The sequence below is a fragment of the Scleropages formosus genome, chromosome 6 (genome assembly GCF_900964775.1).
Source record: "Scleropages formosus chromosome 6, fSclFor1.1, whole genome shotgun sequence".
NCBI lineage: Eukaryota > Metazoa > Chordata > Actinopteri > Osteoglossiformes > Osteoglossidae > Scleropages > Scleropages formosus.
In genome coordinates, this window is record NC_041811.1 from 20,237,487 (window position 1) to 20,254,453 (window position 16,967).

The following is a 16,967-nucleotide window of genomic DNA, read 5'->3' on the forward strand; positions in this document are numbered from 1 at the left end:
TCTTAATGCTGACAAGTAATCAGAATGAAAGTGCAAATGCTGAAAATGAGAGTGTGGAGAACTTCTCTAAACACAGCCAAAGGCACGTGCATACCAAGGGTACACTTTCTTCAAGAATGACGTTTAGTTTTTCCGGATAGTGAGAAATTCTAGCATTGTAAAATTGTAAAAGACAGCCATTTCAGAAATAGACAAGCTAAGTATTTATTCTAAATTTTATAAGACGCTAATTGTCTGGAAGTAATGTTCTTGTTCAGTGAAAATAATTACAACATTTTAACTGCTCCATTACCCAGTGCTTAACCCTCACACTACATAAATATAAAAGAAATAACTCATATAAATTATTTCATAATTGTAAGGGGCATAATATGCATAGAAGGCATTCTGGAAACTTGCATTAGAATTAGGTTTTATAATTCATAAAAGCCATTATAATATAATCTAAAGGCATTGTTAATTTACTTATACCGATAAACTAGTACTGACTGTCTACCAAGATTAAAATTCATAAAGTACAGTTTGATTCATTTTCTGTGCCATGAGACCTTGGACAAAAACTCCAGCCAAGAAAAGTTTCAAGTCTGCATAAACTGTGCCTACTGTAGGCACTCATACTTCCAGTCATGGCAATGTACTGAGCAATTGTACTGAGGTTAAAAGAAAAGAACAGACTAGTAGATCAGTGCCTACCTGGATTTCACTGCGTATGGTATTCTCAGGAGGTTGCCTCTTTACAGATGTGACTGTGATAATGCACATCTGGTTGTAAAGGCAGTTGTTGTCCTCATCACAGACTGTGAAGTGGAATGCGTCACTTATAGGAAAACTGCTGGTCTCAGATGAAACAGTGTACCTACAGTGACACACAATATAACGTGCTGATTTCTTTGATTAGCAAGTGAGAAAAGCCATGGCAATAATCAGTGGATATGCATGTCAGTACTGAGCTGGTTTTGATGATGATGATGATGATGTCAGAGTTTTACATATATAAATGGCCTTTGATCCAAGGCAGTCAAAGCGCTTTACAGAGTGGGATTAACTCATCCTTTCTAAATCATTAAGCAGAAGCCATTTTTTATCAGTTGCTACCTTCTGGTAATCAACATTTGGGGATTAGAAAGAATGCTCTAGACAGATGTCAAAGCATTCAGTGACGCGGTAAGAATATGCTTTGTCAGTAAACGTAGCCATTTCAGACAAGATATTCAAACTGTGCCTTCTTTGTTTTGCTGAGATATCGAATATGTGTTTATGATTAGATATGTCATGATTCTTTCTAGACTCAATCCCTTCCCTTTTCTTTTCTTAGAAATTGAACTGTGGGAGGTAACAAAGCACACAAACAGCACACGATAAAAAAATTGTCTCAACACTCAGTTTTAATATAAACAATATGAATGCACCATTGTGTATGTATTTGAATAAAAGTACCCCCCAGCCCAAATATGGCCAATCCATAACATTTGCAGTCAGCAAATGTTCCACTTTTGAAAAAATATTGGATAAGCCTCGAAAGCTTTTTATTCATAAGTACAGCTGAGTAGCAACAGAAAACATTGAAATGACTTGAAAACTCACAATGAAGTCCAAATTCAAACAGCTTGGTATAAAAATCAATAATATCAATTAAAGAAAAAAAGACAGAGAATTTAGATAGTACCATATTCTGTTGTTGTTGACATCCTCCATGGTGAAGGAGGAGTTCTCTCTCAGTTCCCCGTGGCCTGACACACAGTCATTATTGGTAAGGAAGCCATGCTTGGGCAACAAGACCAGCTGGAAAATGATCTTGTCATCTGGAGAGTTGTCATCCTTAAATTTGCAAAATTTGTATTGTCAACATAGCTGTCCGTTCTTAAACTGAATTGCATCACTAGGCTCTTTTGCTATAAATTTGACTGAATGAGGACTGTTACATATGTTTCTGGCTCAGGAGACATTAGACATGGGATGCCATTTATATACTATTTCCTCAAAGGCATAAGGCACAAACAGACAAAATCCTTGTTGGATATTTTGCCTTGGTCTAACGCAGGAAAAAAAGAAGAAACAAGTGCTCTTTTTATCCTCCCTACTTTTTTTTAGCTATTGGTGTCACTGTAGCTGCATACTGCACAATCCACTTTATATATTCCTTCCTGTAAAAAAAATGTATGTTGCCTTCAGTAAAGGTATTATCTAAATAACAATAATTGTGCAAACTCACCATATAGGCCAGGTGTGTGTGATTTAATGGGGTGCTGCTTTTCTCTGAGACATCCACGGACAGCAACATGCTGGGGTCCGGCTGGGGTCTACCACTGCCTTTTTCCAACAGAACTTTGATCTTCACCGTGGTCAAAGCCACATATGAGCCATAGGTCATGATGAAGGTCATGATGTCATCCTCAGTGCTCGCTCCTGCATGTTGGTACTGCACAATGTTCTGCTTGATGTCGTAAAATGTGAATGTGTCATCTGTGACATAAATAAAATAGCAGATGATGCTGCATGCGTCTTCCGAGTTTTACATTAGTTTTAATATAGCTTTTGTTCATATACTGTAGATGTTTACTAATTTGTAGTGCTGGGCAGTTTGGATACCTTACACGAGGTTTCATCAGCAGTTGTCCTGCTGGGATTGATATCTTCAGCTACTGGTCAGGTTCACATTCACCCTGAGACAACTACACTACCTGCTGCCTCTATTCCATATAAATTACCAAATTCTGTGTCTCTGGGATATGTAACTTGCTCAATTGCTTACTGCTGGCTCCTTCTGTCTGGCCATCAGAGCAAACTCTCAGAAGGGTTCCATGAAATGGAGCTTCAACCACCTCAAACTGAAGTCTGCCTGGGGCTACTTCCAGACCGGTCCTAGCCAGCTCTGGAACACCTGCATAATAGACAAAGTACACTTTGGCATTTTCTGTGGCTTTGAGATCATTGTACATATTTAAGGTCTTAAGTACTTTACAGATTAGACCATGGTCAGGAATGTTCCAGATCTGCAAACTCAGTGTATATCAGATACTAGACAACAGCAAATAATCCACAAGTAATCCAGCATCTAATATTATTTTTCCCTTGGAATGACAGCATATGGGTTATAGTATACATATCAAAGGCAAGTATGGGGGATAGAGATCTTGAAAGAATGTTTTTTTTTTTTTTTTTTTTTAAATAATGGAGTTTAGAAGGAACCACATTACATATTCATTTATGATTTCCACACCAATGGCTTGGGAAAATAAAACACACAACAACAGAAAATGAAGACTCGCATCAAAGACAATCCTGGACTCATCTGACCTGGTGGTCTTACCTAAAGGAGCTGTGTCACCCAGGTTCACCTCCAGCACTGGGTCCAAGACCTGAAGGACTGGAGGCCTTGGGTCACTGGCCAGCAAGTGGATAATCAAGTCCATCTCCGGTGTGGTGTTATTTCCATTAGACACTGAAACAGCCATAATATTCTTGATGATCATATTTGATAATAAAATAATTTGTCATAGTTTCATTGAAATTGCAAAAACATATAACTTGTACTAAATCTTTAAAAAAGTTTGGTGATGTAAGCAGAAGAGGAAAGTAGTATTTTTAATGACTCCTCACAGAGTTTGAAAAAAGAAAATCTATATTGTAGAAAAATTGTAAAGTTAAAATCAGCTTACTTATCACACAACTCTAAAACTCATAAAATACAACTTCTTTTACGAAGACAAAGATAATCTTGAGGAATAGACCACCCACACACCGTAAGAACTGACAAGCATCCACCTTTGAAAGAACTACTTCCATAAATTAAGAAGCTTGCAGAAAGCCAGCAATTCCAGTGAAGCTGTCAGTGTGTATTCTGAATCTAAGTGTCCCTTTTCTCATTAAATGTTAAGCATCAGCACAACAGATTTAATTAAAATTGAGCCCTGTACTGAAAACACAACTTTTGTCTTCATGTTGTAATTATTCGGAATTTATGACTTCATCCATATTGGATCAATAATTAAATGTTCTATAATCTAGAATAGGCCCATCTTGAATATAATTCTTTTAAACCAATGTTGGGGGCGCGGTGGCGCAGCAGGTTTGAGTGGGTCCTGCTCGCAGGTATGGCTGGGGTTTGAGTCCCGCTTGGGGTGCCTTGTGATGGACTGGCGTCCCATCCTGGGTGTGTCCCCTCCCCCCTCCAGCTTTGTGCCCTGTGTTGCCGGGTTAGGCTCTGGTTTGCCGTGGGACAAGCGGTTTCAGACTGTGTGTGTAAACCAATATTTAGAAGGTATCCATGGCTTCCCCCAAGTGCTCTAGGTAATAGTAATTTCACGATAGGAACTTCCTGATGTCTCACCTGAAAATGAACACCTATGGAGTTTTGACAGACTGGATTGTCCAGGTGGGGGACGGTAGAGAACCCTACCATTGTTGACATCTGCTTGAGTGAAAGTGTACACGGGGATATAGGGTTTATCTTTATGTTCAATGGTACCTGAAATGAAGGAGAGAAAAACAAAACATCACCACAGCAGTGGTGAACTAATGAGATGGATGCTTGTCGGATTACACTGCACCGTGCATTCACGAGCCTGGAGATACAGGGGTATTTTATGGCATTTTATGGTATTTTATGTAGGTGCACTGAATGTAAATCAATGACATTTGAAGGTAGTTTTGAGAATTAGGAGACTAATCATCTCCAGAGAGATTTTACATGCAATTCCTCTGATATTCAACTGATCTTCAGGCAACTGATAAAACCCTAACCTGACTAACAAATTATAACTGATGACTTCTCAACTGCTGCTTAGTCAGACAAGTTCATTTTTTGGAAGCTGTAAAAGGACTTGCAATCTAATTAGCCCTTTCCCTGAGGAACTGAACCTTTTGGGCAATGCTCCCAGTGCTGAGGAGATGAGGAAAAGATATTTGGAAATTTGGGGGCTTGGGTGCTAAAATGTCCCTGGACGATTTCTGAAGAAAAAGTGCTTTGTTACTGATGGGAACAATTAATATACATCCAATACACATCCAATTTTCGCACTTTTATCTATTTATATAGCTGATCTCATTTTTCCAAGCAGCTTACAATAGTAGGTCTCTAGCTACTTTTTGGCCATTTATACAATTGAAGCAATTCAGTTTGCTCAAGGTTACTACACCAGTAGGTGGGATTCAAACCTGGGTCCTTTCAGTTCAAGGAGATTGCATCAGTTGAAATTGACTCAATGCACTTAGAAAGAGAGTCCTCATCATATATTTTCTTACCTTGTTCTTGTGCTAGAGGCTTGGTGATGCTGTAGATCAGTTTTTCAAAGGGAACATCTGAGTTTATGAAGAAGAGTGCAGAGGGCAGGATCTCTGTGACACTGTCACTAAGGGCCTGCAGGGGCAAAATGGGAAAGACAGGAAACAAACATTTTACACAAGGGTTTAGATATGTTAATGTTATGTTCATGTAGAGTACTGTAAGTACAAATACAATGTAAAATACTATGGGATCCTAGCTTTCAGGATGATATTAAAGCTCTCTTACTAACACACGTTCAGTAACTGTTTGTCCTGGTAAGGGTCACAGCAATCTGAAGCTTATTCAAAAATCACTGGGCACAAAGCTGAGGATATACTCTGGATAGGATGCAAGTCAATTACAGTGTAGCCCGACACATATACAGTCATGCATTACAAAGCAATTTAGAGCATCTATATTCACCTGAACTACATTTCTTTGGAGCACACGAAGAAACCACACAGACGGGGAGAACATATAAACTTGACACAGAATCAGCTGGATTCAAATCTACACCTAAGCAGTCCACGCACATTTTCAGAACCGCTTGTCCCATACGGGGTTGCAGGGAACCGGAGCCTACCCGGTAACACAGGGTGTAAGGCCAGAGGGGGAGGGGACACACCCAGGACAGGACGTCAGTCCGCCGCAAGGCACCCCAAGCGAGACTTGAACCCCAGACCCACTGGAGAGCAGGACCCGGTCCAACCCACTGCGCCCCCGCGCCCCCCCAAGCAGTCCAGGCACTGCTATTATTATTATTCTGGCATCCTGTCCAGGGTGTACCCCCCTAGTCTTGCCCACAGTGTTTCTGAGATAGGTTCCAGTTCAAAGCAGCCCTTCTCAGGACAAGTGGTTATTAAACCTGGAGGGATGAATTTTTATTACATTTATTCATTTAGCTGTTGCTTTTATCCAAAGCTACTTACAATGCTACATTATTGAGTCATTTATACAGCTGGGTAATTTTACAGGAGCAATTTAGGGTAAGTACCTTTCTCAGGAGTACTAGAGGAGAGTTGAACCTGAAACCTATGGGCTTAAAGGAAAAAAAAGCACTAACCACTACACTACAAGTTGCTCAGTACAGAATGGAGTTTCTGCAACTACCCAAATCTGATGCAACATACGAATACTGAATGTAATGTACAGCAAAATACAAAAGAAAAATGAACAGAATAAAATACAGAATACAGAACAATAGCAGCAAATGTCAGTATAGATGAACTATTATTATATGTTATGGTCCGTGCTTACTGTGATCAGCATGCTGCAGTCTTGAGAAGGCTGTGGGACCCCTGGAGACAATGGGAGGACTCTGATGGTGATTGTGTGAGACAGAGCCAAGCTTTCTGGGGAATCCTCACTTGAAACCTGCAACCATCAACATTATTTAACATCTAAGGCACAGCAAGAACTAGCTATATCATTACACTAGAAGGTTTTGCTTCGAAAGCAGAATTTCAGTGCAATGTCCCTCTGCACGGCCACTTCGCGTATACCTGTTTTTTACTAGAGGGAGACAGATAAGGGGATATAAACTTGAAAAAAGTTTCTTATACTGTATAATCTGTTTGCAACAGATGCTTGTTCCCTCATTATGTTCCTCAAGGGAATATTGCTCAATTGGTGTCTTGGTTTTAAAATCAGTTTACGAGAAAATGGACAATTTAGATGAGCAACTGTTTCTCATTTCCAGGGCTTATAAATCTAACAGAAAATGTCTGGTCGTGACCTCAAAATCATTTTCTTTGCCATGAACGTGTTAATGTTCACTGGCTTCACCTACTGTGGGTACCATTGCTTTAAATTGGAATCAACAATGTATCACTTTTCAAGATGCCATGAAATCCAAGAAACCTTTAGTTGATACATATTAAGGTGATATCATTCTGTTGAGCTATCACGCTTATCCTAGACTATATGCTTAAGAAAACAGGGAAGACACTTTACTTGCAGGAGTAAATTGCCTATGTGATTTGGGATTTCAGCACTTCATATCAAAGAATGTATGGCTTTTTCAAAAAACCTGAATGCTTTTGCTTTTCAGAGGATACCTCAAATGACTAGAACTTTAAAATTAGTAATTTGAAGTATGTATATTAACAAGGCCCAAAATGCTTTGCAGTTAACAGTGACTGCACTCAAGATACATGTAGGCTGTGGCAGGGAATCCAAACATTAATGGATTATAAACCACAAAGGCGGTCATTGACAGGTGCCGCTGCGTCTCTCCCAGACGAACTGAATGCGTTTTATGGCTGCTTCGAGTTCAAGAACAAAGACCCCCCACTACGCATCCCCACAGTACATGATAACGGCAGTCTCACCGTCTCTGTGGCACAGGTGAGAAGAACTTTTAGCCGAGTCAACATCTGCAAAGCTGCTGGACCGGACGGAATTTCAGGGCGAGTTTTAAAAACATGCAATGAGCAACTGGCTACTGTCTTCATGGACATATTTACCACCTCCTTAAAAAGCTCAACTGTACCCACCTGTTTCAAAAACACCACCATCATCCCCGTTCCTAAGAAGAACAGTGAGCTGCCTTAATGACTATCACCCAGTGGCACTGACCCCCATTGCAATGAAATGCTTTGAGAGGCTGGTGCTGGGACACATTAAGGACACCATCCCAGACACTCTGGACCCACTGCAGTTTGCCTAACGCCACAACAGATCCACTGAAGATGCAATATCACACACACTTCACACCATTCTGTCTTACCTGGATAATAAAAACTGCTATGCAAGGCTATTGTTTGTAGACTATAGCTCAGCATTTAACACTGTCATCCCAACCAAGCTGATCCAGAAACTTCTAGGGCTGGGAGTGAGTGCTGCATTGTGCAATTTGATCCTAGATTTCCTCACCAACAGACCCCAGCGGGTGCGGATTGGCAGTAATACCTCCTCCCCACTGATCCTCAACACTGGCACTCCACAGGGAAGTGTCCTGAGCCCAGTGCTATACTCCCTGTTCACACATGACTGTGTAGCCAGTCACAGCTCCGACACCATCATAAAGTTTGCTGACGATAGCACCATTGTGGGTCTGCTCACCAACAACGATGAGACGGCCTACAGAGAGGAAGTGAGGCTCCTGGCAAAGTGGTGCCAGGACAACAACCTATCTCTAAATGTCAGTAAAACTAAGGAACTGGTGATTGACTTCAGGAAACAGGATACAGTTCAGGCACCCATCTACATAGGAGGGGACATGGTAGAGAGGGTCAACAGCTTCAAATTCCTCGGGGTCACCCTCACTGCTAAACTCACATGGACTGAGCACACAGCATCGACCATCAAAAAGGCCCATCAACGTCTCCACTTCCTCAGGCATCTGAAGAAAGCCAGGATGCCCACTACAGTCCTCACCACTTTCTACAGGTGTGCTGTGGAGTCTGTCCTCACAGGATGTATTACATCCTGGAGTGGCAACTGCTCCATACAGGACAAAAAAGGTCTACAGAGGGTGGTCAAAACAGCTGAGGAAATCATCGGCACACAGCTTCCAGCAGTCGAGGACACCTACACCACACGCTGCCTCAGAAAGACAATGCGCATCATGAGAGATCATAGTCACCCCACAAGGGCACTTTTCTCTTCCCTAACATCTGCAAAACGGCTTAGGTCTATTCGAACCTGCACAGCTAGGTACAGGAACAGCTTTTACCCCACTGCTGTAAGAATATACAACACTAACCAACGTGCCACCGTTAGTAAATAGAGTTGGACTGCTCCACCCAAGCGCATTGGTAAATTACACTATCACTTCAAGCATTCTCATTCTCTCGTTCTGAGTTCTCTGACTGTTACCATTATTGTTACTACTGTTAACATTATTTATTGTTATTGCTGTCACTGCTGCTATTGTTATTTTTTTACTGTCATTGACATTGTTTTGTTCGTCATTGTTTTGTTTGTGCAGTATTCCTATTGTCCTTGCCCATAGTCTGTGGAGAAGCATTCAGGAAGATTTTCATGATACATGTACATGGTACTTGTATCTATGACAATAAACTTGAAACTTGAAAATAAAACTTTCACTGCCTCTGTTTGCAGTTACTGCTTGTTTTTTTTTGGGGGGGGGGGGGGATTAGGAAATTGTCACTAGTTAGTTACAGTAAAAGGTGAAAACACTGGTAGGTGATAATAAAAACCTTCGAACTGAGTGTGATACCATTCTTGACACTAAATAGTATTTTTGTGCTTGACACCTCGATTAAGTACTTTGGATGGATGGGCAATGTACAGATAAATGTTTCTGAGAATTACCAACAAGATCTATTTAGTTGTAATGTGAGACTGGGAGGAAGAGCAACCTAGTTATTTTTGCATGCAGACTTGAAAGGGGATAGCAGGTGCTTCACTGCCTGCAGCGGTGCTATTGCTTGGCATCAGCCTTTCATGCAGCAATTCGTTCTTCCAACACATGCTCTCGCCTGGAACTGAACTACGTCATCCTCCGTGCCCAGGCCAGAGTGTCGGTACCACACATGGCCGTCATCAATGTCCTGCTGAGTGAAGGACATAGTTGTCATTGCTGCAGTGACAGCCTGCCCATCCGGCAGGTGCTGCTGTCCATGTGAGGGTCCATTGTCTGGGTGCGGCAACAGGAAGACCATATCACCTATAAGACACAGATCCCTAAATAAGTCCATAAATGTGTATGGTATACTGTATATTCCCATGCAAGTGCTAATATACAAATAACTTACATACAGAAAATACAGAAAATGTGATGGGGGTGAAAATTGCCTGCTGCCTGGCAACTGACAAACTTCAGCATCTCTGTAAACTTATTTAAATGCAATAAATACTGTTTGTTAAAATCCAATAGAATTTTAGACATCCATATTCACCCTCTTTCTGTTGGTGTTCTAACAATATGGGCTTTGTCTGAAACTTGGTCTATTAAAAGAACTGCACTTGACTGATTCTGTTAATTCAGCTAAATTTCTAAATGTAACCATATGGGGACACAAATGTGCTTCAAAGAAGAGAATCTCAGAGGAGTATATACCATATCTTGGGTTGTCCTTCAAGGCAACAATGGAGTAGAGAATCTCGGAGTTGCTGGAACCCCTGAATTCTGCTTTTAGGTGGTAGCTGGTGATCTGCGCCATCCCTCCTTCAGTCACCCAGGCGGGGAGGAATGACAATAAGCGTGGAGAGTCTGAACCCTGTGGAAGAGACAAAGACTCAACCCTGAAAACATCTAAAGGAGAGCATCATGATTTGCACATGGACTATTACAAGCTAATAGAATTAAGACTTAAAACCATTACAACAATAATTCTGAAGAAAATAAAATATTTTGAATATAAATAAAATATTTCCAGAGTGACTGGTGGCATCGTAGTTGGAGCGGCTGCTTTTGGCTCCGAGAGTTGCTGGTTTAATCCCTGCCTTTGGCTGTAGTGCTCTTTAGCAAGGTGCTTGCCCTGCAATTGCTCCAGTACCTTCACCCGGTTGTGTCCTGTCCAGGGTGTGCCCCCAACCCCTTCAGCCTTGTGCCCAATGTCTGCAGGATAGGCTCCAGCTCGCCACCACCCCGGTTATTAAAATTGGTTGGTTGGTAAAATATTTCCACTATAGACTGACAAGGTGTGTATATGTGGGAGAGGGTTAAGAACAACAAAAGAGTCTCAGCCATGCATGTGCATCTCTTTATCACCTTCTGATGTTAAGGCAAGAAACAGCAGCTGGTCGAGAGCCATAAGATCATTCTCAAGAGGAATCTGCCTCCTTGTATTCTGACATGACAGAGTTCATGGGCTTAATGAAACTGCTGCCCTAACAAAACACCCACTTATTGTTCAGTAAAGATAAAGCGCTGTGTCACAGCAAGGGTGTGATGAGCAAGGATGACCAGTATCATGAGTTGAAATACGCATCCGTGACAAAACACACTGGGCTCTCCCCATACACAGACAGAGTTCTTTGGAGCCGGGAGATATCTCTGAGAAATATCCTCTATGGCTCTGCTGCAGTGCGACTGCCAGCTGCACAATTTTCCTTATGAACAAGAAAAACACATTAAAAAAGCAATAAAGAGTTGCACATAATCTGATGGCCTTGTAATCACAGCAATGCTTTACAGGTTGAGAGTTCTTCACTTTTCACTTTTAAATTAATGGCTTTCGTGAGTGTAATTTTGAACTTTTGGGAGAAAACAAACGTTTACTGTTACATGCAAGCCAAAAAAACTGGCCCTTTCAGAACAACACAGTCAGCATTTTATTCCTGGGATGGAAACTCTTGCTTATTTCAGTACTTTTCATTGCCCATACAGATCCTACATATCACACATACACATACATACAGAATTATACTGTATAATGAAACACAGCCCCTGAAAAACGTGTATTATCTGGGGAGAATGGAACAAAATTAACAATTCCTGCAGACTTTTAGTGTCAAAACTTGTGATTTTCTCTCAAAACATCACAAGTGTATGAATGAGTAGCTGAGCTGTTCAGCCTGGAGGCCAGTCTAAATCTTGGATTAATCACCACCAGGAAATTTGAAAGGATGTCATCTCAATGGTGACCACAAAGGTTTCACGGAAACACCCTGACCGTTGCAAAAAGAAAAAAGTCAGTCACTGCATCATTAAAGCACAGTTACTGAGGGGTTCAGTCTAATAGGAATCTTTGAAGATGACTTTCATGAGGCAGGAGATGACACAGAAATGACAGTAAAGCTCAATAAAGAGGTCCTTATGCTGGAGTAATTGTGCAAAGTCCACATGTGAGCATTCTCTTTGTGAGACCCCATAAATTTATGTGTATGTATTTTTGAGTTATGACTTAAAAACTTGAGAAAAGCTCATCAGCGAAATCCCGGCAACCCTATGAAAGCCAGTGAGGCTAGTTTAAGTACAAGCACCGAAATCTCCCTCAAGACCTTCCATCTAGTGAGAGGACTTAAGATAATATCAGGCTGTAATATTTTTATAGCAGGCTGTAGATATTTTGGTAATGTCTGGACTGTGGCAAAGTTTTATTTTTATTGTTTACTGACTGATTGATTGTGTGATTAATGGGGCTGTTATCCATAACAGCTCCACAGTACCATGAAGAAGAAATGTTACTAGCATCAATAGTGCTGGACCCAGAGTTCATGATATCAATAAAATATGCAAAGGAGAGCCATTAATTATTCCTACAAAAACCACAGAAAGTAACTGTTTACACTGTTACTTACACTATAGCCTCCTTTCCTCATACCTGCTTTACCACGCTGATGCTGAAGAACACGTTGAGGTAGCTATGCCCATCATTGACCTGCAACAATGTCTGGTCCTGTAGCCCGTTAGAGCCATGGTGGACATACAGCAGCTGCCCCTGTCCCAACTCTGCAAGCTTGAAATGCCGGAGTTCCTGGTCACCATGGAGATGTGTCAGGTAGCCATGTCGAGGTGGGTCCAGCACCAGGACCATGACATCTTCAGGGTTGTCATTGTCCTCAATTCGCAGCACTGACTGCGTGATGACTGCTGCATCCCCATGATTGACCACTAAAGGATGGTTGCTCGACATGTACGGAGGCTGAACAAGAAAAAGACTCCTTAACAAACTCTGCCAGCGATCACGCTTTCACAAGTTATAATACTGGTTTTCATTTCTCAAACAGCAGGGGATATACTGTAAGAAACCAGATTAATTATATAAATTAACTGCAGTATCTAATGAATTTACATAACATACAACAGAGATTAAGAGAGAGCCTATTAGCCAAATACAGGAAGTGCTTTTCAGACTAATTTCTTTTTTATTTTTATTTGTGCTTTTAGTCTATGTGCACTGAAGAGAATTGTATTCAGCCACATAGCACTGGTTTTCAAGGCCCTGAGCCAGAAGACCCAGTTTCTGGGTTTTCTCCGCAACTCAGTGCCACACAGCGCTGGTGGCCCCTGCTGCATGCAGCCGACCTTCCTAGGGCTTGTCATGTGCAACCCTAAAATTGGAGCCAATACTCTCACCTCCTTCAACCCGCAATGTTTTAGGAAGGAATATTTAATGTCTGTATTAAATGTCTCTGCACACATTAAATAGGTGAGGTCACAGACACAGTCAGATGACACCACTGAGGCCTAACAGTGACTGAAGCTGTACAGAGTAGAGAATATCTCTTGAGATTATTATTTTTACACACACCCCTCAATACAGCGATGCTTAATGGCTGTCAGATACGCACTGTTAACTGTGTCTGGTTCATATAAAGAGGATACTCTCGCACAAGTTCCCAGCTACGCTCGCTGTGCACAACAGCTTCCCTGCACACATCTGACTCCTCGCAGATGAATTCAAAGAGCAGAGCATAATGCTTTAAAAGTATATGTTCTGCTAGGTTGCCTTTAAAAGCACTACATTTAGCAGCATGGCAATAAGAGGTGGGGTTCACGTGCATGGGACTGTACCTGCAGGGACACAGCCAAGATGATGACAGTCACTGGCTGGGACAGGAACTGCAGGTCCAGGAAGCGCAGGACCAGCTTTCCACTCCTGCAAAATGTGCAGAAGATCACCAGGTCATTCATCAACAGCTTCTGAAGTACGGCTATGTAGAATTAGACAGGTCAGGTGAGAACGTGAAATAAAGCGAAAAAATTAATCAAAATGGACATTGAACATTACACAGAAACAGGAGAATGATTCCTGCAATATACTGGTAAGTGTAGTTCAGATGTAGGTGTGTACACACATAAATATACACTATGGAACATAATCTTAGTCAATGATTTTCAGTCTTTAGCCTTCAATGCTGGCACTCACTTAGAGCTGAAACTAATTATCCTCAACTGACCTGATCAACAGGATGAACTGGAGCATTGTAATAATTAAGTTGAGGCTTAAAATTTTAATTCCTCCATGATTTATGCAGTCTCACTTAAGGGTTTATTTGCCAAATCACCGAACGGACACCACTGAGGGCTTACCTTAACAAAGATGGGATTTATCAGTAAGGTATCTTAAGCAATTATTTTTCTAATTACCTTTCAGCAAAAAAACTGTTGCCAATATGACAAAGAAAAAAGAAAATACCAAGTCTCAAATAAAACATCTTAATTAACGGATTAGACAAAATCCAGCATCACAGGGGTACGAGGTGGGGGTGTCATCAGAACCAAGACTAACACAACATTTTTGTAATTTAGCTTTTTATTGGTGATTACATTCATAGTAGTTTCCTTATGTTTATTTATTATTGTCCTGTTTTACCCAATGACAGTTGCCTTTATTCATTTAGCTGATGCTGTTTTTCAAAAAGACCTACGATGTTAATGTAATTTTAATAATAATAACAATTTAATATTAGCAATGTTAGTAATAATTTTAGTTTGGAGAAAAGTAGCTGCTAGGAAAATACATGTATATACTCCTGCTGATTCAAGTCCTACAAGGGACATTTGCACATATTAATTTAGCATACACTTTTCTCCAAAGCAACAATTCCTGTGTGGTTTTTAAACTGACACTGTGCAGCCTAATGCAACTGCTTGTCAAAGTGAAGGAGAACAATGTTCTCACCATCCCAAGATATTGTGTAATGTAATATACACTACACCCCATACAATCATTCACTGATCTATACAAAGAGAGAAATGTAACACATATACATATACACTATGGATAATTTAGAGCAACCATTTCACAGTTTTGGACAGTAGGAGGAAACCACATGGATCACAGGGAGAACACACAAACTCAGGGACAGACTGAACAAGGATCAAACTAATACCCAATAGCACAGCCAAGGTGCTGTGAGACACCAGCATTATCTGTTGCACTACAATGTCACCCAAGATACTGTAATTTCTTTGAGGAAAGTAATCTGGCCTGAACTGGTATGGTAAAATATTCAGAAAAGATGCCTTCAAATTTCAAATTGGTTTAGATAACAGAATCAGCTAAGCTATGATATAACAATATATCATATTTTCCACAATCTGTTTTTTTTCATTCATGGGCAAGAAATTAATTTTCTGTAAAGCAGGACATCACTAATGGGACCCATTATAGAAAAAAATGTAGCTCCCATGGAGAGCTCAAAAGGCCTCGATTGGAATGCAGTGCTGAATAATCAACAGAAGCTCATCCCTGCCCTTTTAATGTTAATTATAACCTGAGCCTTAATGTTTATGACTTCAATTGAGCTTCCAGGGTGTAAAGTAGGGGATTGGGATTCCAGGGTGGACAGCAGGGGATTTTCTACCCTCTCACCTTTGCCGACACCATTCCACTGGCCAGATCAAGAGATCTCCCTTAAGTGTTTTGTGGGTTAATTTAAATTTCCAAGTCCAAATGAATATGCACAGACATGAAAATTTGCTGATGAGAGTCACAGGAAAAAGGCTGATTAATGAAACCCATCTATAGAGTTATTTGATATTTGATCAACATAAGATTGGTGTGGGAGACAAAAGAAAGGATTCTACTGCAAGAAAGCAGTTTTGTTAAAATGTATTCTAAGCTGCTCCTTAATGCCTTACTGATTTTTCAGAGGCAGTTACATTTTCATGAAATGTACTTTAAAAATAAACAAAGAAAACATATACAGTTTCCACCATTTGTCCAGTTGTGGCATTTGTCTGAAAGCTCACATTTTCAAGTCTGAAGCAGGTGTCAGAGGATGACCTCAAAAGCATTCAAAACCAGACACATCTGACAATTACTGAATCACCCCACATCTGACACCATGAGTACACGACTCACCTTGATTTGTCTTTGTCATGTGTGAAATGCACAGCTTTGCTCTTAAGGTCCAAGAGGGTGAACAGATCTCCTCTATTCAGAATTTCCTCCTTCCCAATGGTGAGCCTCATCAGCTTGCCGTTGCTGGGGAGCTGGAGCACCTGAAGCACTAGCTCTTCCTCTTTGTTGTCCAGATCCTTGAAGGCCGTAAGCGACAAATCCAGATGTCCAGTTCCTCCAATAGGCACCAACAAGGACTCTTTCATGTCTGGCACTGCAGTCTGGGAATTCACTGCAAAGAGGCAAATTCCAAGATCTTCCCATCCATTCCCAAAAGACCAATAGTACAATTTATTTTCAAAAAGAATTGTACTATTGTCATGATTTGAATTCTTCATTAGTCTTCCAAATGGAACATTTTTAAACAACATAATCAAAACATGAGTCAGTAGAGCTTGCCAACTGAGAATGACAACGAATCCCATTACAATCTGCATTTAAGTTAGAAGGAACTCAAGACCAAAAAAGAGTGCATACATTAGGAAGGCATCTTGCAGAAACACAGTGAACTGCCAGGCCCTCTCACACTCCACAGATCCATCAGGAAAAGCTGATGACTGAAGTACAGTCACTGAAGCATGGAATAACCAAGTGAAAACAAGAGTTCACTTGAAAGATGGGACTTAGAGGTGCTCTGATATGTGTCTGTATCCAACAAGCAGCACTCTGAACTGTTCTGCATGCGCACGTCCTATTTCAGAGCGAAAGCCTTCCAGCTCTGCTCCTCACAGCCTGATATTTCCGAGAGTCCAGCAGCAATAAGACTCAACACCTGTCACCTCACTGTAACGAATCCCTGCTGTGCCAAAATAGCGACTTGTGCCCAGGAAGCACAAACTGGCCCATATTCTCCTGGTTGGGTGTAATAGCTAGGTTTCTTTCCCTATCTCTGACAATGCAACCTACGGTTAGGAGGGTGTCTACATGGCTATAGGTGG

At 41.0% G+C, this 16,967-nt stretch overlaps 1 protein-coding gene and 2 long non-coding RNA genes across 3 annotated transcripts in view; all 3 read right to left on the minus strand.

Moving 5' to 3' along the window:
• Window positions 1–16,235, minus strand: part of LOC108925001 (extracellular matrix protein FRAS1-like) — a 40,508-nt gene extending 24,273 nt beyond the window's left edge. Inside the window, exons 1-13 of the mRNA XM_018736695.2 lie at window positions 15,991–16,235; window positions 13,695–13,779; window positions 12,502–12,822; window positions 10,293–10,452; window positions 9,712–9,899; window positions 6,524–6,640; window positions 5,245–5,359; window positions 4,400–4,468; window positions 3,311–3,442; window positions 2,753–2,881; window positions 2,213–2,463; window positions 1,667–1,818; window positions 694–856 (exon numbers count right to left, since the gene is read on the minus strand). Coding sequence (XP_018592211.2) covers window positions 694–856; window positions 1,667–1,818; window positions 2,213–2,463; window positions 2,753–2,881; window positions 3,311–3,442; window positions 4,400–4,468; window positions 5,245–5,359; window positions 6,524–6,640; window positions 9,712–9,899; window positions 10,293–10,452; window positions 12,502–12,822; window positions 13,695–13,779; window positions 15,991–16,235 — 2,127 coding nt within the window. The remainder of the gene's footprint in view (window positions 1–693; window positions 857–1,666; window positions 1,819–2,212; window positions 2,464–2,752; window positions 2,882–3,310; window positions 3,443–4,399; window positions 4,469–5,244; window positions 5,360–6,523; window positions 6,641–9,711; window positions 9,900–10,292; window positions 10,453–12,501; window positions 12,823–13,694; window positions 13,780–15,990) is intronic.
• On the minus strand, window positions 2,826–4,420 carry LOC108925018 (uncharacterized). Its single transcript, XR_001965369.1, has 3 exons — window positions 4,331–4,420; window positions 3,311–3,442; window positions 2,826–2,881 (listed from the first exon to the last, which is right to left on the minus strand). It is a non-coding gene; the product is annotated as an uncharacterized LOC108925018 (long non-coding RNA).
• LOC108925017 (uncharacterized) lies at window positions 4,420–6,641 on the minus strand. The gene is made up of 3 exons (XR_001965368.1): window positions 6,524–6,641; window positions 5,245–5,359; window positions 4,420–4,468 (listed from the first exon to the last, which is right to left on the minus strand). It is a non-coding gene; the product is annotated as an uncharacterized LOC108925017 (long non-coding RNA).
• Window positions 16,236–16,967: the final 732 nt, after the last annotated feature.